General features: G+C 37.0%; 1 protein-coding gene across 1 annotated transcript; it reads left to right on the top strand.

Moving 5' to 3' along the window:
* The first annotated feature begins 1,184 nt into the window (after window positions 1–1,184).
* On the top strand, window positions 1,185–1,640 carry LOC147497749 (uncharacterized). The gene has a single exon (XM_086562998.1). The coding sequence runs from the start codon at window positions 1,185–1,187 to the stop codon at window positions 1,638–1,640; it is 456 nt and encodes a 151-aa protein (XP_086419124.1).
* Window positions 1,641–23,050: the final 21,410 nt, after the last annotated feature.

The raw sequence follows: 23,050 nt of genomic DNA, 5'->3' as shown, positions 1-23,050 counted from the left end.
AAACTGGCGTGAGTTGATGATATTCTGTAAAAAGTATAGTTTTACCTAGACTTAACTAATTAAACTCAAGAATAAGTAAAACTAAATGAATTTCTTATTGCTAATTTATCAAAGATTCTACTCTCGTTATCAATGCAATATAATTGGAGCAGAGAATTCGTTCCACTCCTAGTTCTTTAGAATTAACGTTAACTACGTTTATCGGTTCTATCAAAGTCAATGAGAGTAATGATGGAAATTATACTACGATGGCGAATTAACTAATCAAGATGTGATAATTGAAATGACGGCAATTCAATACTAAGATGACAATATGAGAAGGAATTAGGGGAATTTGATTCCACCTTGATTCGACTTAATAAACTAGCATAGAATTGTTGTAATCCGAATTGCAATGTTTTCACATAACAATTGGGTCTTTCTAATCCCTAATTATTCATGGTAATCTCTACCAACTAACAACCAGCATGTGAAGCAATCAAACCCATTCTTATGGTGAACTAATTACTTTCTAGAATGGAATATATTATTACAACCATTTCTACGCTAATACAATCAAGTTTTCATCAAGGCTTCCTCAAACCCCTCTAATGGAGGTTTAGCCTTGAGTCATTAAACTATCATTTCTTAAATAAGAACAATAAGAACAAGACATTATTTAATGAATAACAATTACTTTATTAATTTAATGGAAATAGCCTAAGAATTAAACTAAATTAAAACTGAATTTATGAAATGAAATTAAGACAAAACTAAAACTAACTAAGTTTGCTAAGTATTTGAATTTATGAAATGGTCCAAATTTTTGAATCTCTCAAGCAACAGGATTACATCTTAGCAATGAAAAGACTACAATTCTCACTGGAAGTATGTCAGTGGAAGAAGGACTAGAGCTAGCTGCAGCAATGCACATTTCTCTAGTAACTCCGCCTGTTACCTATCTAGGGCTACCTCTCACAGCCTCGAGACTAGGTATACGGGAATGCTTGCCCCTCATAGAAAAGATCACATCTCGGATTTCTAACTGGAAGAACAAAGATCTTAACAGAGCAGGTAGAGTTTAGCTGGTTAAGTCTGTCCTCTCATCTTTCCTGTCGTATTGGGCCCAAACTTTCGTCCTTCCGAAGACAGTACTAGATAGAGTGGCAAAGATGTGTAATAGATTTATTTGGGCGGGACCAAATATGGCTAGAAAGATGCATCATGCTAGTCACGGGAAGATCAGACTAGATAAGGATCAAGGTGGACTGGGAATTTTGGATCCAATGGTTTGGAATAAAGCTGCTTACTGTGGGTTGGTTGTCAAAATTGCAAAGAAACATGAGTGCTTGTGGGTTAGATGGTCATGGGATAATCATATAAAACTGGAAAATTTTTGGACGATGAAGACCCCTCGAGACTGCTCTTGGGTTTGGAGAGGGGTGATGGAGCATCGGGAAATTGCTTGGGAGGTTTGTAAGGTATGCTTGATAGCAAATGGAGAGGAGACTAGTTTCTGGCATGACCCATGGTGCTCGGGGCCTCTTATCAAGAATGAACAGGCGAGACACCTCCTTGGCCATGTAGTACCTGACAATGCAAAGGTCGCGGAAGTGATCACTGATGGGGGTTGGGCGAGAACTATAGCTGATCTTCCATAGTGCGAAGTAAAGAAATGGATAATGGAGACTGAGATAAATTCTCACACTGAAAAAGACCAGATCACATGGACTCCAACCAGTACAGGAGCATTCACGATCTCCTCAGCATATGTTGCCCTCAAAAATGTCCGAAACAAGGTAAAATGGTACAAGATTGTATGGGGGAAGTTTTCAGTACCTAAACACTCTTTCACTATTTGGCAACTGTTCTCCGGGGCTCTACCTACGCAGAATCGACTGATGAAAAAGAAGGTGATTGGAACGTCAAAGTGCTGCCTCTGTGACAGTCATGAAGAAAGCTCGAGTCATCTCTTCTTTGACTGCGAGTACTCCCAGCTGGTATGGAGAGACTTCAAAAGAGTTATGGGGCTGCCGGAAATGGTTAAATCTTCTCATAATGAATGGTACTACTTAATGCGTATTTGTCGTACCTCCACAGTGGCAAATGAGATCATACGGGCTATGATTTGCGCTTGTGCGCCTCAAGTAATGACAGAGAGAAACTGGAGACTAAAGAAACAGAGGTTTAGATCGGCTGATGATGTAAGTTTGAAGGTATTGAATAACATGAAAATCTATTTGGGAAAGTCGATGAAATCAGTGAAGGAAGATGAGGCAACAAAGAGGATATTGAGCACGCTGGGAATTGGAGTAAACTATATGCGAGTAGAGGAGACATGGATAAAATGGAACAGGGCAGATGATGAGATACCAACACTGAATGCAGATGGATCGGTACAGGCAGGAAGTGCTAGCTATGGGGGCGTGCTGAGAGATTGTAATGGTGACGTGCTGATGGCCTTTGGTGGTAGTTCGGCAAGAAAGTCTATGCTTTATCAGGAGCTTCTTGGAGTGCTGAAAGGGTTGGAAGGTACTGCAGACTTAAATATCCAGCGGCTACAAGTGCAATCGGATTCTATGAGAACCATTCAGATTTTGAATGTCAAAGAAGAGCCTCCTTGGTACTGCAGGAACTTGGTTGCGCATTTAAAAAAAGTGGTCTCAAAGTTTGTAGATGTAAAGTTCAAGCATGTGTTTAGGGAGGGTAACCAAGCTGCCGACTACCTAACTAAAGTAAGTAGAAATTGTGTAAATGAAACCATGTACTTTATTCCTCCTATGGATCAAAAACTTGATGAACTTATCAAGGGGGATAAAGAAGGGAAAATGTACTTGAGAGGTTGCCATTAAATAAAAAGGTTGGGGTATCCTTAACCCCTAGTTAGTTCAAAAAAAAAAAAAAATAAAAAAATATTTGATAATTAACTAAGGTTGAAATGTAAAGCTAATTCTTTATTATAAAACTAAATCTGATTCTTAAAACTCAATCCTTGTTCTAAAACTAATTACTTTGATATAAAACTAATTTCTTTATCTAAAAACTACTTCTATGAATTAGAACTAAGTAACTTAAGAGCTAAGCATTAGTCTCTTTATATAGAAGAGCCTAGATCCATAATTTCGTGCATGGGCTTAGGAGCCATGTTTTGGGCCAAAAAATCGAGCCCAAAACCTCATTACTTCAGTCCACAAAGGGGTTTTCAGCTGGAAATAACTTCAACAGCCGCTTTCTTCCACTTTTGCTCCTCTGATTGGGTCACGGCTTGGACCATTAAAAAGCCCTTTCCGAGCCGGTTGTTTTAACATATGGTAGGCCCAATTCCGAGGTCTAAGTCCAAAGATACTACTTTTGGAAGTTCTGATGACTTTTATGCGCTATTTCTGTCTGCGTTGACTTTGACTTTTCAGCTTTGACCGAGCTTTAAAAAGGCTTTTTCTCCTTGAATCTTGGCCTTTAATCATAGAATTTCTTAGCAACCAACCTTTGCTCCTTTATCTCGCAAAAGGGACGCCTTTCTTCACATATTCGACTCCAATGCCTGACATACACAAAAGCACAATAACAGTACTAACTCTTGTTATTAATCACATAATTGGTTTAAAAGCAATATTGTTAAGGGGTTAGAACTACAGTTTTGGGCTCTTATCAAACCACCCCCAAACAGCATTTTGCTTGTCCTCAAGCAAATATGAGAAATTAGAATAAGTGACCAAAAATGGAGTTCTAACTAATCTCGTTTCGCTGAGTGCGATTGCATTGACCATATGCAACAAGGCCTTAAACCACTAGGAATTCCTTAGTGGATGAGTTATAGCCTCATAAGAGTTTTCTAGTGAAGATACTCACAAACTTCATCTATACTACAACGACTAAAAAATAAAACTATTGTTTCCTTATTTATTCTCAAATATCTATGCATCTCACTAGCAATGAATACAGAATAATCAAATCGAAAGCTAAAATATGCATAATAATCAATCATCTACGAATAAACATATATACAGTGAGCAATGTTATAAAATGCACTAACATGTCCGTTTCTGAAACTTTGGAATAGCGTCCTTAAGTAGGTCCTCACATAAATGTCAAGACAAAAACACTCTGATTTTTCTGCTCAAGTTTATTTACTCCAAATGCGCAAGGCACACTTTACCTTACAATCTTAATGGCACACAAGGAAGCCGAAGTTGATCAAACACATCTGCCACTTACTATCACACTAACCTATTCCTAATTGAGTTAGAGGTATTTATTAGGTGTTGCGAGGATTAGGTGATGGTTTAAAAATGAAGGAAATGGATATTCAAAAAGAACCAGTCTGAGATAATAGAGTCTTCATATTATGTAACTAGAGAAAACCTTGTTCTTTACTTTGCTTTTATACTTTGTTTCCATCCTTAGCCATTTTTTTTTCTTTTTCTTTTGGCTTTTGACTCCTTTGATTCTGTTTTTAGAGTTCTAACTTTTTTTTTTTTTTTTTTTTTTTTTTCTTTGGATGGAAACTTTCTTTTCTTATTTGAAGCAACTAACAAATTCTTGGTTTCAAAGGTCTTTCTCTTTTATATTCTTCATTTCATCTCCATTCTCAAACTCATTCAAATAATGGGTAGGCTAATTTTTATTTTGTTTTGTAAGAGGGTAAAGGATTTGCGGTTTATGAAAGGCTAAAGAAAGGCTCGATCAGAGGGGCGACTAGCGGAAAATAATTTCATATAGGTTTGAATTTCTGGCTATATCGATCCAAAGAGGGCCTAAATTCTCGCTTAGGATATGGTATAGTGATCAAGCAAGTGGACGTGTGATTTCTCTATTCGGAATATACTTCTCCCTTGTGTCATTTCTCAAATATTTCACTCATATAAGGCTTTAGGCTATATTCTCATAGGATTTGTAGAATAAGTATACTAGCCTAAATTTCAGAAATTTACTACCAATACAAACATAGATGCTCATGCAATATATTTATAGAAAGATACAAAGATTATTACTTACATATTAACCTAAGTTTCTAAAGACTATTCTAATGCAATAGTTATTGTGAAACTTCTAGATTATTAAGAGCATAGAAAGAAAACAATACCAATATTTCTAAGTGTATGGCATAAACTTTTTATTTATATTTTTTAATTTTTAATTTTTTTTTACTAGAAAACAAGTGCATATTGTACATATCTCTATCCTAACAGGTGCCTTAAATTACGCGTGTTTCTATGCCACCCCCAAACAAAAAAGAATGCTTTGTCCTCAAAGTATAGACATAAGAAGGGTAGAAAAATACTATAGAAAGGCTTGAAATTTTGGAACATCTGCAAAACAAAGTTAAAATATACTAATATAGATAAATAAAAAAATACACAACTCTATATGAGTTCCACCCGTTATGGGGTAACAAAGAAGTAAATTGCTTAGGACATAAGCAGACACGAACAACAATAAAACTTACCTCCTATCCAGCATTTAAGTGTCATCATTCTCGTCTATATAGAAACGAGGTTCTTTTGTATCCTGCCACGCCATGATAACTTGTCAAGCCTCTCTCCATGTATCATCAACCCGTGCTAGCCTATTAAGTGTTACTCGGTCTGATCGGTGTAAGGAGTAACCCATTGAGGTTGTACCCTCCATCTCGGCCAAGTCATAACACGAAACTAACGAACAACGCAATTGGTGGGTCTTATAATTTCAACCCCAAACCAATCCATGTAGCGGGTACAGAAATCAGGGAAAAAACATCACATGATAAGACAAACCAAAACAAGCATTAGAAGGTACTTATGCCTCATACTATGGCCTCTAGCTAGACTTGCCACTAAAACCTTGGGAATGTCATATAGGAAACGTCCCTCAGCTAAAGCAAGGAAAACGTCACCAGCAGTACTATGCGCAGAAGTAAACTGCCAATCCCCTAAAATATTCATCATAATGAAGAACATGGTAAGGCCTACATTCAGGGACAGGCTACCAAGGGCTATGTTATACTACCCTCGGTCCATTACACGAAAAACCCCTCCCTCATAAGTCTCGTGAAAGTACTCATAGTTATAAAGGTATGCATTATTAGTCAGATATCCCCTTGAGCTTGTAGGGACAGGCAAAGGCAGTCCCACAGCAAAAGCAACTAAGAACTTGCTGAAATCCATAGTCGTATCATTAACTACGACAGAGAACATTTGTTCTCCATCTGGTCGACAAAAGAACCTTGAATTATTATAGAAATATTCAATAAGTTGAGGGGAATACGAGTCATCAGGACTTACCATTATATGTGTCCATTTTGATTGCACGATTCTATCACGGGACCATCCTCCATAGGTGTTACTTCGGAACAAATCTTCAAAAGACTGCTCCGTTATGATATGAGGCGATGTCATCATAACAAATGCACTCTAGAAGTGCTATAAACAACCTTGGAAAAACTCACAAAAAAAAAAATTAGAAATTTATGTGGCTGCAAAGGTCAAGGCGCGGGGTGTGCTCAGAATTGGCCTGTGAAGAGCGCGGGGTGTGCTCCTGTCTTGCTCGAGGTCCAGGCACTACAATGCGGGGTGCGCTCAGAATTGGCCTGTGAAGGGCGCAGGTGGCGCTCTTGCCTAACTCGAGTTCCAGGCATTTCAACACAGGGTGCGCTCAGAATTGGCCTGTTAAGAGCGCGGGGTGCGCTCCCTATACCTTGAGTGCTCTGCAGTGGAAAACTAAGAGAAAAATGAGGATTGAAAGGTGAGAGTGCAAAGTGAGAGGTGTGGTTCGTAAGTGTAGAGTGAATCAAGTATTTATAGAGGTTTAGTTTCTAAAATGAATATCCATAAGTTGCCAAAATTATTAAGGCAATTGCCGGAAACAGAATATTCTAAAACCAAAACGGAAACAAGTTAGGTGCATATTCCAAATATAAACCAATAGCTTTTTGGTTGAATTCAAAATAGCAACTTCCTAATTCTATTCATTGAAATTTCATCACTACAACAATATATAATCTTAGCCACACCAATATTGGCAACATTCTCAACAACTCATATTTTCACAGTTTGCAAAATTTAATTTCTAAAACGGTGGATAAGATAAAAGCAATGCAAAAAATAATAATCCCACCCCCAAACAATTCGAGAAGGTGGGATTCGTGAAAAAATCATCGCATGCTTGGACAAAAACCAAATTAAATTAAAAATTCAACTAACAATCAAATAGTCGAAAACGATTACATAATCCAAATCTAACTAATAAACTAAACAACTTGAAATAAAATTCTACGAAAACAGGGAAATTTCCTAAACACATCACAACTAGACTACGAGCCACGAGACGAGGATGGTTCCGAGTCATCAGTCCTGCGTCGACGGCGCTCATGCCTCTCAGACTCGTCAGAAGTAGAACTCTGATAGGGTGGCAAGTGTCGTAGCACTTCCACTTGGAACTTCCGTTGACTCTCGAGATATGCGTTCATGGATTTCTCGTGCTCCTAATCACGCTGGACTAGGGTCTCCATGGTAGTCTTGAGCTCCTCATAATTCTGATGCATGGTAGTCTGCCTAGTCCGGATGTCTTCACAAATGGTGTTAATAGAACGCTAGCCACGGTGAATCAACGCCATGCATTCTATATTAGAATTACACTTCTCCAAAGCATTAGCATCAAAACATGTCGTGTCTTCCTCCTCATTATCCAAATTAACATCTTCCACAACCCTATCCTCAGGCAATTGCCACATCTTCTGAATACATTATGTATAAGCAATTGCATTTGCATGCAACTTCAACATAATCCACTCAGATTTCAGGGTTTAGCACCAAATAACAGCATGAGCTTAGTAATTAATGCAAGGTAGGGTGCAATACTTTTTCCAACACCTCTAATCATATTTAGCAAAAAGTAAATGATACAAAAATCATACCTCTTTTGTTGTAATACCCAGAGTATGTGCAGACAGTTCAAACTGATGTCACTGAACTTCTCTTTCCCAATGACATTCTTACCAACCCACTGAGCTACAACCAGCTAGTTGGTTCTCAGAGACGACTGTCAGACACAATGCGACTTCGTATTATACTGTCCTTCCAACACTGTTTCTCTCATCAACACCTCTATCCCCCCATATTAGGGATTCCTGCACTGTGGCTACGAGATTGCTTCTTGCGTGAACGTCTAGAATCCTAGACAACATACCCATACAAACTTCTCTCCTCGTTGCATTCACTTCACAAAAATCCTATTACCCTCAATTTCCCTCTTCTTGTAAAAATCCAAAACCAAATCCGGATGGAAAAAATCCGTCTCCTTATACCACAACCATTGCCACCTCCTTCTTTGCATCTCATCATTCTAAAATGGTGCAAACTGTTCCATTTTGAAAACTTGTTCCGGGAGGATTTTGCGTTTTTGGGCCATTTTTTGGTTTTTGATTTCGAAAATGGGTTAGGGTAAGGTGGAGGAAGTATTGAACATAGAAATCGAAATTTGGTTTGAGTGGTTGGTTGGGTTTGATTGGTGCGATTTTTGGAGAAAATTTTGGTTTATGTTTATGTTTTGGGCGGTTTAATGGAGGTGGAGGAGATGAATTGGTGTAAGGGTTGAATTTGGAGTGGGTGGTTTGATTGGAGTGGAAAAAATAGGTGGTGGTTTTGTTTTTCTTTTTCTTTTTTTTTTTTTAGTTTTTGGTTCAATGGTTTAATGGAGGCTGATGGCATGAGGAAGATGAAGAACACAATGCGTTTTTTGGTTTTATTGTGGACTTGCGCCCAAGCCCAAACAATTTTGAAAATACCCATTTTGTCCCTATGCACGCAAAGTTAAAACTGAAATTCTTGACTCGTTAACAGTCTGATTTTTGCGAATGAGCTATGAAAACGATCAGTAAAGAATTTCCAATCCAATGATCCATAAAGCACTTTATCCTAACCATGGTTGATATATAAAAAGGTGGAAAATGCCTCGAAATGTGTGAATGACGTAAGACATGCGAACAAATAAAATCTAAATTCATAGATAATGTCAACCCAAATCAAAATACGATTAAACGGCATAAGCAAAAAAAATGGAAAGTTGAGCAATCAAGGATGGAAATACCAACACCCCACCCCCAAACAAATTTTATAGAACAGAGTTTAGAAAATTTATTTTAAACGTGGGTCTTTTAAAGTCAGATTCCCAAGACTTCCTAGATTGCTATTTTTATGGTTTTAATATTTTTTTACTTTTTATGAATATGGATTAATATAAGGAAAAACAATAAAACAATAGAGACATAATTCACATCATAGAGAAACATGACTAAAAACCGAGAAAACATGCAATAGTGTAAAACATGAATTACGTTAAACGTGGACTTAGGATCCGGTACTTACAGCCACACACTCCAATAGGAGGGCCCGATTACATGAATGGTGCACTTACCAATATATGGAAGTGAAAGGAAGTACACCAAACAACAAAGGTCAGTCCTCATAGACAGGGTCCTGTAAAAGGACTTCCTCCACATTAGAGGACATTAACTCGTGAAAATGTTTTAACCGTTAGCCATTGACTTGAAAGGTATTGTTGTCCTTGGGATTTACCAAGGTAATTGCCCCATAAGGGGTGACTTCAGTAACCATAAAAGGACCAGACCAACGAGTTTTTAATTTCCCTGGGAAAATATGTTAACTAGAGTTGTAAAGAAATACCTTTTGACCAACCACAAACTTTTTGCGCAAAATTTGTTTATCATGAACATATTTCATGTTAGCTTTATAATCCTTTGCGAGATCATAAGAATCGCTACGGATTTCTTCAAGCTCATTTAATTGCAATTTGCGCTTGACACCCACCTCATCAAAATTGAAATTAACGCTTTTTATAGCCCACATAGCACGGTGCTCTAATTCAACGAGCAAATGACAAGGTTTTCCAAATACAAGTTTAAAAGGAGACATACCTATAGGAGTTTTAAAAGCAGTCCCATATGCCCATAAGGCATCAGTTAGACGTTTAGACCAATCTTTTCTATCAGGATTTACAGTTGTTTCTAATATTTTTTTGATTTCCCTATTAGAGACTTCTATCTGGCCACTAGTTTATAGATGATAAGGAGTTGCCACCTTATGGGTAACTCCGTACTTTTTAACTAGGGACACAACAACTCTGTTGCAAAAGTGTGTTCCGCCATCACTAATGATGGCTTTAGGAATGCCAAATCGACAGAAAAATTATTCCTTAACAAAAAATACCACTGTCTTATGGTCATTGCTACGGCAAGCCATGGCCTCTATCCATTTAGACACGTAGTCCACGGAAACAAGAATATAAATAAAACCGTGGGAAATAGGAAAATGACCCATGAAATCAATGCCCCATACATCAAAAATTTCTACTACCATGATGGGATTTAGAGGCATCATATTACATTTTGTGATTTGCCCCTGTTGTTGGCAACGAACACACGTCTTGCAATGCACTTGGGCATCTTTAAAAAGGGTAGGCCAATAAAACCCACATTGAAGAATTTTAGAAGCTATTTTCATACCACTAAAATGGCCACCACACTCTTTGTCATGGCAGAACGATAGAACCTCATTATATTCCCACTAGGGAATAAAAAGACGAATAATCTGATCCTCACAATGCTTAAAAAGGTAGGGCTCATCCCAGTAGTATAGCTTAACTCTGGCCAAGAACTTCTTATGTTCATTTCTTGACCAATCATCAGGAATAATATTAAAAGCTAAATAATTCACAATGTCAGCATACCATAGTGTAGAAAAAATAGCATACAAATGCTCATCAGGAAAAAAGTCAGGTATGGACTCAAAATCACTATCATCGTCATTTGTTAGTCTAGATAAGTGGTCGGCAACTACATTTTCGACCCCTCATATATCCTTAATTTCTAAGGTGAACTCTTGCAGGAGAATAATCCATCGGATCAATCTCTGTTTAGCATCCTTCTTCGCGAGAAGGTACCTAAAGGCTGCATGGTCCGTGTAAACTAAAGTCTTAGTACCAACCAAATAAGGACGAAACTTATCTAAAGCATAAACGACAGCTAAAAATTCTTTTTCCATAGTTGTATAGTTTCTTTGGGCATCGTTTAAAGTTTTACTAGCATAATAAATAACAATGGACTTATTATCTAGTTTCTGTCCCAAGACAGCACCAACAGCATAATCACTAGCATCACACATGAGTTCGAAAGGTTTAGACCAATCGGGAGGCTGTATAATTGGTGCAGATGTTAAAGCGGCTTTTAAAGTTTCAAAAGCCTATTTACTGTTATAATTGAAATCAAAAATGGCATCCTTTAAAAGCAGATTAGTTAAAGGCCTAGCTATTTTTGAAAAATCCTTGATAAAACGCCTATAAAAGCCTGCATGGCCTAGAAATGCTCTAATGTCACAGAAAGTCTGTGGTATAGGTTGAGACGCTATCTTATCCAATTTGGCCTTATCTACTTCGATGCCATCACTAGATACAATATACCCTAGCACTATTCCTTTTTTAACCATGGAATGACATTTTTCCCAATTTAAGACTAGACTCTTCTCTTCATACCGTGTCAAAACCTTAGACAGGTTAGATAGGTAGTCAGTGAAAGAGTCTCCATAGATAGAAAAATCATCCATGAAAACTTCCATGAAGCGCTCTACCATGTCACTAAATATATGAAGCATACACCGCTGGAAGGTACCAGGAGCATTACAAAGGCCAAAAGGCATTCGTTTATAGGCATACATTCCAAAAGGACATGTGAAGGTAGTCTTTTCTTGGTCATCAATATCAATAATAATCTGAAAATAGCCAAAGTAGCCATCTAAAAAACAATAATAAGCATGACCAGCTAGACGTTCGAGCATCTGATCTATAAAAGGTAAAGAAAAATGATCCTTTCATGTCATGGCATTTAAATGTCTGTAATCAATATAGATTCTTCATTTTATAGGGACACGCGTGGAAACATATTCACCCTTAGCATTATGTACCATGGTAACCCCTAATTTCTTAGGAACTACATGAATGGGATTTACCCATTCGCTATCGGAGATTGTGTATATGATACCCGTATCGAGTAACCATAAGACTTCTTCCCTTGCCACCTCTTTCATGGAAGGGTTCAACCGATGCTGAGGTTTGCGAGAAGTCTTTGCATTATCTTCCAAATGGATACGATGTGTGCATATATTAGGGTCAATTCCCTTAATGTCGTCTAGGGGCCACCCAATCGCGAAACGATGTTCCCGAATCAAGTTGAATATATTTCAACTCAGAAGGAAGAGGTTTAAGGATAGAGGTGGGTGGTATGTCGATAAAGGCTTCTGGTGGTTCCTTATTGTGAATAGTGAAGACTTGTTTAGGTATCAAATCTTCATACTCTGTAGATGGAGCCACAGAAGGATCTAGGATAGGTGTAGACTCAAAAAGGGCGTTGACTTCCTCTACGTAAAAGTCATCCTCAAAATCTGAACTTCGAAAGAAAGGAATTTATGCATCTGGTTTTCAGGAAACGTGTTATTAAAATAGTCTTGAGCTAAGCTCGAGATCATGCTAACCTCCTCATCTATAGACGAATCTGGTAACTATTTCATCATTTTAAAAACATTTACCTCAACAGAAAGATGGCCAAAAGACATGCACATCAAACCATCACGGCAGTTTATAAGTGCGTTGGTAGTTGCCAAGAAAGGACGCCCTAAAATGATCGGAACAGAGTCGTTAGCGACTTTTGTATCGAGGATAACAAAATTAATAGGATAGTAGACATCCTAAACCTTAACAAGCACGTTTTCCACCACACCTTTAGGATACTTAATAGACCGATCAGCTAATTGCAATGTCATTTTAGTAGGTTGCATCTCCTGTAGACATATTTGTTTATATAAATAATAAGGGAGTAAGTTAACACTCGCCCCCAGGTCTAATAGCGCAGTCGTCGTGTGGGAATCTCCTAAGGTGCATTGTACAGTAGGACGACCAGGGTCTTTGTACTTAATGATTCCATTATGTTCGGATAAAGTTAAAAACTGTTCAGTTAAAAAGGCATCTTTAGGAATCTTTGTCTTACGCCTAGTAGTGCACAACTCTTTGAGAAACTTAGCATGGTGAGGTAACTTTTTAATTACTTTAAGAAAAGGTAAGTTTATTGTTAGATTTTTAAAAACTTCCCTAATCTCATCAAAATTTGTATCCTTGGTTAATATGGCTAATCTCTGGAGAAACGGTGGTTTCTCTCTATATTTAGCATATGGATCAACAGGATGTTTAACCTTGGCTTTTTGTTTCTTAGGTTGTGGTTTAACTGGTACCTCTACAGGGGTAGGATCTTCAGTTATTACTTCAGTATCTAGTAAAATATCAGGTGTAGGAACTACTGGTGGGGTAACTACAGGCATAGTTACGACGTTATCAACCACTCTGCCAGAACGGAGAGTGGTGATGGCATTTAGCTCACCTACATTTCTATTTTCATTACTAGTATTACAGTTTACCTCAAAGGCTGTGTTTGTTATTTTAGGATTAGGTATCGCTTGACCTGAAAACACACCTTCTAGTTGTACTTTCTCTTGGGTTAACTGATGTAAGGAAAGTTGGATGGACTATAAAATCTGTTGTTGGGTTTGCATAAAGGCATCGAAATGATCCGGTTGTAGAGGAGTGTTTGTTATAGGTTGTGTGACAGGAACTATGCCACGTTGATTATTAATGGGTGGGTTGTGATAGTTATTATTTACCGGAACGATACCACTATTAGCATTATAATTATTATTGTTATAATTATTATAATTACCTTGTCCTTGTCCTTGTCCTTGTCATGGTGGAGCTTGGTTGTAATTGTTTGCTGGCCTAACATTTTGATTATTATACGGGGGAGGTGTAACTTGTTGATTATTTCTCCAACTGAAGTTGGAATTTTGTCTCCAAGGGGCATTAGGAATAGGATAGCTATTAATAGAGCAAACATTATCTGGTTGTGATGGTTGTTGTTCATAGGCGAGAGGACAATAGGAGTCGAGATGCTCAGGACTTAAACAGAAATTACATGGACTAGAGCTGACATTCATGACAGGGGTAGGCTTTTGTTGAACAGAAATAGCTTCTACCTTTTTAGTGAGAGATTCGATTAAAGTTTTAAGCTCAAGATCAGGTTTAATCTCAAACATACCGGCAGCCTTAACTGTTGAAGAAGAACTAGCGGAACGGGGGATATCGTCACTACCCCCCCCCTTATTATTACACTTTGTTTGATCTTCTAAAAACCTATAAGCCTCTGAGGCTCCTTTACTAAGGAAACTGCCCCCATTCATTATATCCAGGACCTCTTTATGGTGGTGTAAAAGTCCCTTAAAAAGGCACGAACTAACATGTCTTTCGCAAGGTTATGATGTGGACACTCTATAAGAAGATCAGTGAAACGATTCTAGGCATCTGAAAAGGATTCTTGAGGATTCTGGCAGAAAAAATGAATCTTGGAAAGCATTTCATCTGTCTTCAGTGGTGGGTAAAAATGTTCCATAAACAATTGAACAAGTTTGGCCCATGAGTCCACAGAATTAGGCACTTGGGCAGTTAACCAAGACGCTGCCTTATCGGCTAAGGTGAGAGGAAACACCCTCAGTTTAATTTGTTCCACACCTACCGTAGGATGATGGAATGTGGTAAGAACTTGTTCAATCGTACACATATGCTGATAAGGTTTTTCATGGTCTAAACCATGAAAAACTGGTAACAAATTAAATATATTTGGGGGGTTCAGAAATCCTCCACTGGGTCTGCAAGAACGATGCAAGATTTCAGGCTATCGTTCAGGGCTTTGTAAAAGTCAGAGAGAGGAGTCTCTCTTTCTTCAGCCATTATTTCAGATATAGTGTGTGGTATACTAGATAAGTGTAGTATGTGGTATACTAGATAGATGTGTGTGTTGACGTTCACGATAGATTATGTTAGTCATTTTTTCTCTACCTAACCTTTATCTCATGCAAGGCTAAGTCCAATATTAAAGAAACGTACACGACAAAAAAAAAAAAAAAACCCTGATATGCTAGTATAAATCCTCTAAGAGGAGATGCGAGGAGTGGAAGAAAGAAGTACATGAATGCCTCCTTGCTTGCTTCGCTTATAAATAGCGTCTTGTATATGTGAGCTTAGTATATTTAACAAGTTAGAAACACTGAATAACTTGAAGAAATGGAAGTTTGTACTAACCTGTGAAAATCGGGCTGTTCAAAAAAGGGCGCGAGGTGCGCTCTGATTTTGCCTTACAAGGGCACGGGTCGCGCTCTTGCCTGACTCGAAGTCCAGGCACTTTAGCGCGTGGCGCGCTCTGAATTTGCCTTGGAAGGGCACACGATGCGTTCTTGCCTGACTCAATGTCCAGGCACTTCAGCATGCAGTGTGCTCTGAATTTTCCTTGGAAGGGCGCAGGGTGCGCTTTTGCCTGACTAGATGTCCAAGCACTTCAGCGCGGGGTGCACTCTGAATTTGCCTGTATAGGGCACGTGTTGCGCTCTGGCTTTTTCTGCGAAAAATATTAATTTCTGAACCAAACAAGCACAGTTAGAACCAAACAAGGGTGGGTGGGTGTAAAGGGACTTTGGGAGGACTAACAATACGAATGAAAACAATTCTAAACAGAACTAAGATGGCAGCGGCGCCATTTGATATTTCGTAAAAAGTATAGTTTTACCTAGACTTAACTAATTAAACTCAAGAATAAGTAAAACTAAATGAATTTCTTATTGCTAATTTATTAAAGATTCTATTCTCGTTATCAATGCAATATAATTGGAGCAGAGAATTCGTTCCACTCCTAGTTCTTTAGAATTAATGTTAACTACGTTTATCGGTTCTATCAAAGTCAATGAGAGTAATTATGGAAATTAAACTACGATGGCGAATTAACTAATCAAGATGTGATAAATGAAATGACAGCAATTCAATACTAAGATGACAATATGAGAAGGAATTAGGGGAATTTGATTCTACCTTGATTCGACTTAATAAACTAGCATAGAATTGTTGTAATCCAAATTGCAATGTTTTCACATAACAATTGAATCTTTCTAATCCCTAATTGTTTATGGTAATCTCTACCAACTAACAACTAGCATGTGAAGCAATCAAACCCATTCTCATGGTGAGCTAATTACTTTCTAGAATGGAATAGATTATTATAACCATTTCAACTCTAATACAATCAAGTTTTCATCAAGGCTTCCTCAAACCCCTCTAATGGAGGTTTAGCCTTGAGTTATTAAACTATCATTTCTTAAATAAGAACAATAAGAACAAGACATTATTTAATGAATAACAATTATTTTATTAATCTAATGGAAAGAGTCTAAGAATTAAACTGAATAAAAACTGAATTTATGAAATGAAATTAAGACAAAACTAAAACTAACTAAGTATTTGATAATTAACTAAGTTGAAATATAAAGCTAATTCTTTATTATAAAACTAAATCTGATTCTTAAAACTCAATCCTTGTTCTAAAACCTAATTACTTGGATATAAAACTAATTTCTTTATCTAAAAACTACTTCTATGAATTAGAACTAAGTAACTTAAGAGCTAAGTCTTAGTCTCTTTATATAGAAGAGCCTAGATCCACAATTTCGTGCATGGGCTTAGGAGCCATGTTTTGGGCCGGAAAATCGAGCCCAAAATCTCATTACTTCAGTCCACAAAGGGTTTTCAGCTAGAAATGATTTCAACAGCCTTTTTCGTCCACTTCTGCTCCTCTGATTGGGTCACGGCTTAGACCATTAAAAATCTCTTTCTGAGCCGGTCATTTAAACATATGGTAGGCCTAATTCCGTGGTCAGAGTCCAAAGATACAGCCTTCGAAAGTTCTGCTGACTTTTATGCACTATTTCTGCCCGCGTTAACTTTGACTTTTCAACTTTGACCGGGGTTTAAAAAGGCTTTTTCTCCTTAAATCTTGGTCTTTAATCATGGAACTTCTTAGCAACCAACCTTTGCTCCTTTATCTCGTAAATGGGACACCTTTCTTCACATATTCGACTTCAATGCCTGAAATACACAAAAGCACGATAACAGTACGAACTCTTGCTTATTAATCACATAATTGGTCTAAAAGCAATATTGTTAAGGGGTTAAAACTACAGTTTTGGGCTCTTATCAGTTGATGATGACGCTCAATGTTGAAGGAGTGTATTGGATCCTCATCATCGTAAACTTTGTCACGTGGATTGTTCAAATCTACAACTCATTGGAGAAGCCGAAAGATGGTGTCGTCTAGGCTCTAGACCCCGCACCACGTTTGGACGAAGTTGTTGACGGTGCTCCCTTACACACTTCTGAGCTCATATAGTGAGTGTATAGACATGGCAAAACTGGGTCGCCAGTGGAATTTGGAGTTTGCCGAATGCGCCAAACAAGATGACGACACCAGCTGTGGTGCATACACACTTGCCTTTGCTGACTACCTACTCAGAAATTTGCCACCTGTCTATCAATCGAATAGGTGAACGTATATCAGGAAAAGAATAGCAAAGGACTTGTTAGAGTGTGGCATGACTGACGAAGAGTACTGTATAAGGAAAGCTGCTCGGTCTTTGGACTTTGAAGCTGGAGAAAAAACTCCAACAGTCGAGGGTATATCTGAAGTTGAAAATGCACCAACTACTGCTGCTGCTAAGGTAGAAATAGTTGTTTAAATATGTTCCAAACACTAATTTATACTCTAATTCTGTATTGAAAGTCTGCCACTTCAGTAGGATATTGTGTGACTTTTGTAAGACATCATAGTTACCTACTGAGTTCTGAACAATTTTTACACAGGATGCTTCTCTGATTATTACTCAATCAGTAACGGCTGTGCCGAGCCCTTCCTAGCTTTGGAAGTGTCTTCCTTTTGCGTACAATTAGAACATTACCTAGAGCAAGACAATATATGCTCCCACTCAGACTTCATGTCTTCTTTGAAAAATAGACAGATCTTTGTTGCCCAGGAGACAAAAATATCCATACTAAGACAACAGAAACTCACTTTGTGACATCATACGTGTTATTAGATAATAGTAGATCTCTAATGACTTTGATTATATTCGCTTTGCAAAAACGGAGCAAAAATTACATATTTCAGTGACATTTATTGAAGTTGTTCATGTGGTGCATCGTGGATTTGTTTGTTTATTTTGGTGTACTTTAAATATGGAAAGCAGTATTTTGGTATGTTTTGGGTTCTCACTTTCAACAGATTAAAATTATCAACTTCTACCATATAATTTACTAAAACTTATCAATACAAGTATTCGCTTTCATCACAATAAAAGGGCTATTTAATACAAGTTTGAAACTCCAAAACATTTCTCATACAAATTACTCCAAATCACCATATTCGTCTTCGTCATAGAAGTCAATTTCAAGAGATCCACATGGCAGAGTATATGTGATGCATGGGTCCTTTGGCTTTGCAGGCACATAGCACTTATGGCCACTTCCACCCATTCCTAGTCGTGGTCATTTTGAGAGTAGATACACTTCCATTCAATGTCCTCAGAATCTGTCATACCCTCGTCATATTTTCTTTTCAACTACACAAGATTTGAACACAGATTTATTGCACATATCATACAACACAAACAGGCAACAATAACTTTTCCTTTCCTTATATATCAAATACTATTATATATTTCAAAACCATATTTATTACCTTTTTTCCTTGGCTATCCAAGGATGCTTGGCATGGTAGTGGAAATGGTAGTGCTTCCAGGCGTGGTGGTCTTTTAGAAACACCATAGTCTTTTGGACTTTCGAATTCACCTAGGAACTTAAGCGCATAAACCACGCTTGGGAATAGAATAAACCTCATTTCTTTGGCCTTTTTTGCATTGGTGTAAAACATGGTTTTATAGTCATATCCCATCTCATACAGATACCAAACCATGAAATTTACATTGAAACGCCAATTCTTGAGCAAGTTTATGTCCGAAACTAACTTGTGAAATTCTCGTTTCACCACCGCCTCCATATTGAGCTCAAAGTTGTACAACTTGTTAATTGTCACCACGAAAATGTCCATCAAATGGGACAAAGTCTCTAGATCCAGACAGTGAGGGGTCTGGGGATGGTAGCTATGAAAATGAAGGTATCCATCATTGTTACATATAGCCACAACTACTTTTGGTCTCTTGCCAATAATCTAGTACTCGTCAAATGTGCCCATCTCTACATGACTTTTCCACCAATAGTGGGCTTTCATTCTACAATAATTCCTCTCTTGAGTCTTTTCAGAATCACCATCATGGTATAATTCAGAAGGACTTTGATATGCTTTAGTGACCATGGCTAAAACAAAAACCCAAAACAAATCTATATAAGTGCACTTTAGAGAGCGTACTACAGTTTAACTGAGCTGAACATGATCATATTAAGACATCTTATCTCCAACGTATGACACTATATAAGTCCACTTTAGACAGCGTACTACAGTTTACCTGAACTAAACATTATCATATTACGACATCTTATCTCCCAAGTAAGACACTATATAAGTCCACTTTAGACAGCGTACTACTATTTTACTAGAACTGAGCTTGATCATATCAAGACATCTTATCTCTCAAGTACGACACTATATAAGTCCACTTTAGACAGCGTACTACAGTTTACCTAAACTACACATGATCAAATTAAGACATCTTATCTCCCAAATACGACACCATATCAGTTCACTTTTGAGAGTGTACTACAGTTTACCTGAACTAAACATGATCATATTAAGACATCTTATCTCATATGTACGCCACTATATAAGTTCACTTTAGAGACCGTACCACAGTTTAACTGAACTGAATATGATCATAGTAAGACATCTTATCTCAAATGTACAACAATATATGGTGCTATAAAATTCTGAATTTAGATAACCTGAAAATACATGCTTAATACGGTTTTCATCCCTATTTTGCTTTACTTTTACAACATGTGGAAAGAATCCAATGATCAAAGTGACTTGGGACATTTAGGATGTTGCTAGTAAACTGACATTTAACTAGAATGTAATAGAAACATTTATAAGCGTAATCAACTTAAATGTAAACAATTAATTTTAGCCTATTATCAAGCACACGGTTACCTACAGTGCTTCTCCAAATGATTTTCTTAGATGAAGAACTCTAGAATGAAAGATAATGTATCTTATCAGAGTAGAAATGGAGGGAAAAAAGAGAAGGGAAGGAAATTGGGCGGAAAGAAATGAAGTTTTCATTGGAGAGTGTGTACTCAGGAGTGAATGTTGTTGAGAGAGAAGAAGAGACGTCCAGTTTGGGTAGGAATAGGAGATAGAAAATAACTTATGATGTAAGAGATGTGACTAGAGGGTGAGAGATGTTCAAGGGTTTATATGTAAATTCCTATTATGTTAATTTCATTTTTTTCAAATAAAAATAACTAATATGTGGAAGGGTATTAGGGCTACTTCACACAATCTTCAAGTGGGAGCCACGTTCGGCAGTAGAATAAAACTTATCTGGCAAATTCAACGGGCTGTTCTATCCTTATTTATCAGTCAACGTCCGATCCAAGCATTTTCTGTAAAAAATAATTGAGATGTTGATTTTTGGGTGAATGAGGTGTTTGGAGTGCAAATATTCTAAACTTTCCAACTGACTGAACACACCAATGAATTGTTTCTAGTAAATATTTATTTTTACTCTGGAATGTAAATTTCGACTAAACAAAAAGTACTATGTTATCTCATTATTAATTTGTTTATTATATATCCTACCTATATTAATATCTGTTCTCCCACGATGCTCACAGTGAGCCACGTCAGCTCAATGTTTAAAAAAGTCCTTATTTAAAACATAATTAATACGTAGATTACCTATTTAACCTTATTATTGGGGTATTTTTTGAAATTTTAAAAAAATCGTTTTGGTCTTTTTACATGCTTTTGAAATAAGAAAACCAAAGACACGCCCTTATTTGAACCATACGCCGAGGGTAATTGAGTAATTAACTATAGGAAACATAAATAAAACCCAAACTCCATTCGTGAAACACTCCGAACTCTCTCGCAAAAATAACTCTTCCTCAAACTCGCCCTATGTCTTTTCAAGGTTGAAGCTTCTCTCTTTAGTACCTAGCAGCTATCTTCTCTTTTAATCACAAATCATCTAATTACCAAAAAAATTCAATTCATGCCAAAGGTTTTCCAACAAATATGTTTTAAGTAGAACTCCTCATACCAATTCCAGATTCCTAAAAACCCAACACAGTACCGTCTCGAACAATCAGTTGTGAATAGAATCGCAAAAGGTGAAGTGATTCAAAGACCAATTTCGACCATCAAAGAACTCATAGTAATCTTAAGGAGGGTGATATATATAGATGCAAATGCTTCACTATACACCCAATTGGATTAAAAGGGTTTCATCAATTATTCCATCAGAAGTTCAGAATCAAAAGGCTTAGTTTAGTAAGTTTCATAACCATATGGTATATACTTATATTTGTTATTTGGGTGATAGTTTGATTTTTGATCTACTTTTGCAACCATTGTTAGCATGTGAGACCTGAGACCTATGGTTGAAGTTGATTAGAACAATTCAAAATCTTTTTGTAGTCGATTTTTAGAGTATATGTAAAAGTCATTCCGTGATCGTCTTTTTTGGTGAGGGTTCCTTCTTTGTTGTTTGTTCGCTATCCTTGATAATATCATTTTCTGCTGAATTAATAAAAGTAAGGGTTGCATTAGGACCAGGAACATTATCTTTCTGAAGTTCAGTCTATGAATGGTCTAGTATGATTATTTCAGTTATAGTGTCATGTACTACCCACATGCATATGGTTGTTGCTAATATTATATGTTCTAGGTCAAAAGAAACATTGAAGAGCAGAGATATCAACATATAGATGCCCAAGGAAAGGCCAGGTATCATATCTTTTAAATTATTGTCATGACATCACATACTCATTCAAAGTAGTTTGGTATGGTTGTTTATTGGTTCCCCTCTATGCTTACAATAATTGGTTTATATTGTCCTTGCAATATATTTTTGTATGTTGGCTTCGTTAGTGATATTGATCTTCTTTGCAGGTTTGATGGGACTGCACTAGAGCCTCGGAAGGGAATAAGAAGTGGTCATGTACCATGCAGCAAGTGCATTCCTTTTGGCCAGGTGACGTAACAATCAATTCTTATGTGATATCCCCTATTTTTGTCATTGTTTGTTATAATCCTGAATTTTTCTATTGAACTTCAAAAGTATCTTTCTGTTAAGTAAACCATGTTGAATTCCTTATTGATTCAAGTCTGATGGTGGTCCCTTACAGATGTTAGATGGTTCACAAACTCTCTTGCCTGCTAACAATTCAAGCTCAAGGAAAAATTTGAGCACGAGGGTGAGGCTCTTTTATTGATTATTAACTGAAATGCATATTTGTTTTAGATAAGCTAAAGTTTATAATGCTAGGTTTAGCACAAGTATGTACTAGAAATTTTTTGAATACTGTGATTAAGGAATCACCTATGCTTAGGAGATCATCCTTGCTAAAATCAGCAAAGTGCAAACTTTGTGTCTGAAAACGAGGTATGAAAGCACAAGTTTCCACAAGTCCATGGATCTCCTTGATATTTGACTCTCTAACTTTGCAATTGTATGACACAGTCAAGAAATTTGGCTCAAGTTGGGAAGAACCCTCACTGCATAGTTAAGCTCCTATGGTCATTCCAAATTTCTTAAACCCGTCAAATTTAGCCCTCAAAGTATGAAGTATAATAGTCATGCTTTGATAATGAAAATTACTAAATCATGCATATCAGCCTATTAGTTTATTTTGCTACCCAAGAGTGTTGAATCTTAGGTGCAAATAGACTGCTCAGGGCTGATCTCAAAGCTATCAGTATTTTCTTCTTTAGCAGGCCAAAAATTGAACAGAGGTTTTTTAGTTGGTTTTCATCTTAACACATTAATGTCTTTCCTCAAATCATGTAAGTGGATTTTTATTTCTATTTTGTTGGCTTGCTTTCTTCTTTCAATAGGTTTAATTATTATGATCCTTAATTTATTCTTGAGTGGTTAATGATCAGTTTTTTTCTTATTGTGGATATACTAGAAACACATCCCACATACAA

The sequence above is a fragment of the Coptis chinensis genome, chromosome 5 (assembly GCF_015680905.1).
Source record: "Coptis chinensis isolate HL-2020 chromosome 5, ASM1568090v1, whole genome shotgun sequence".
Classification (NCBI taxonomy): Eukaryota; Viridiplantae; Streptophyta; class Magnoliopsida; order Ranunculales; family Ranunculaceae; genus Coptis; species Coptis chinensis.
Note: the sequence above shows the minus strand (reverse complement) of the source record. Positions and strands in the feature narration are given on the sequence as shown.

Coding starts and splice junctions, on each gene's coding strand:
- LOC147497749 (XM_086562998.1), top strand. CDS start 1,185: ATGGCTAGAAAGATGCATCATGCTAGTCACGGGAAGATCAGACTAGAT.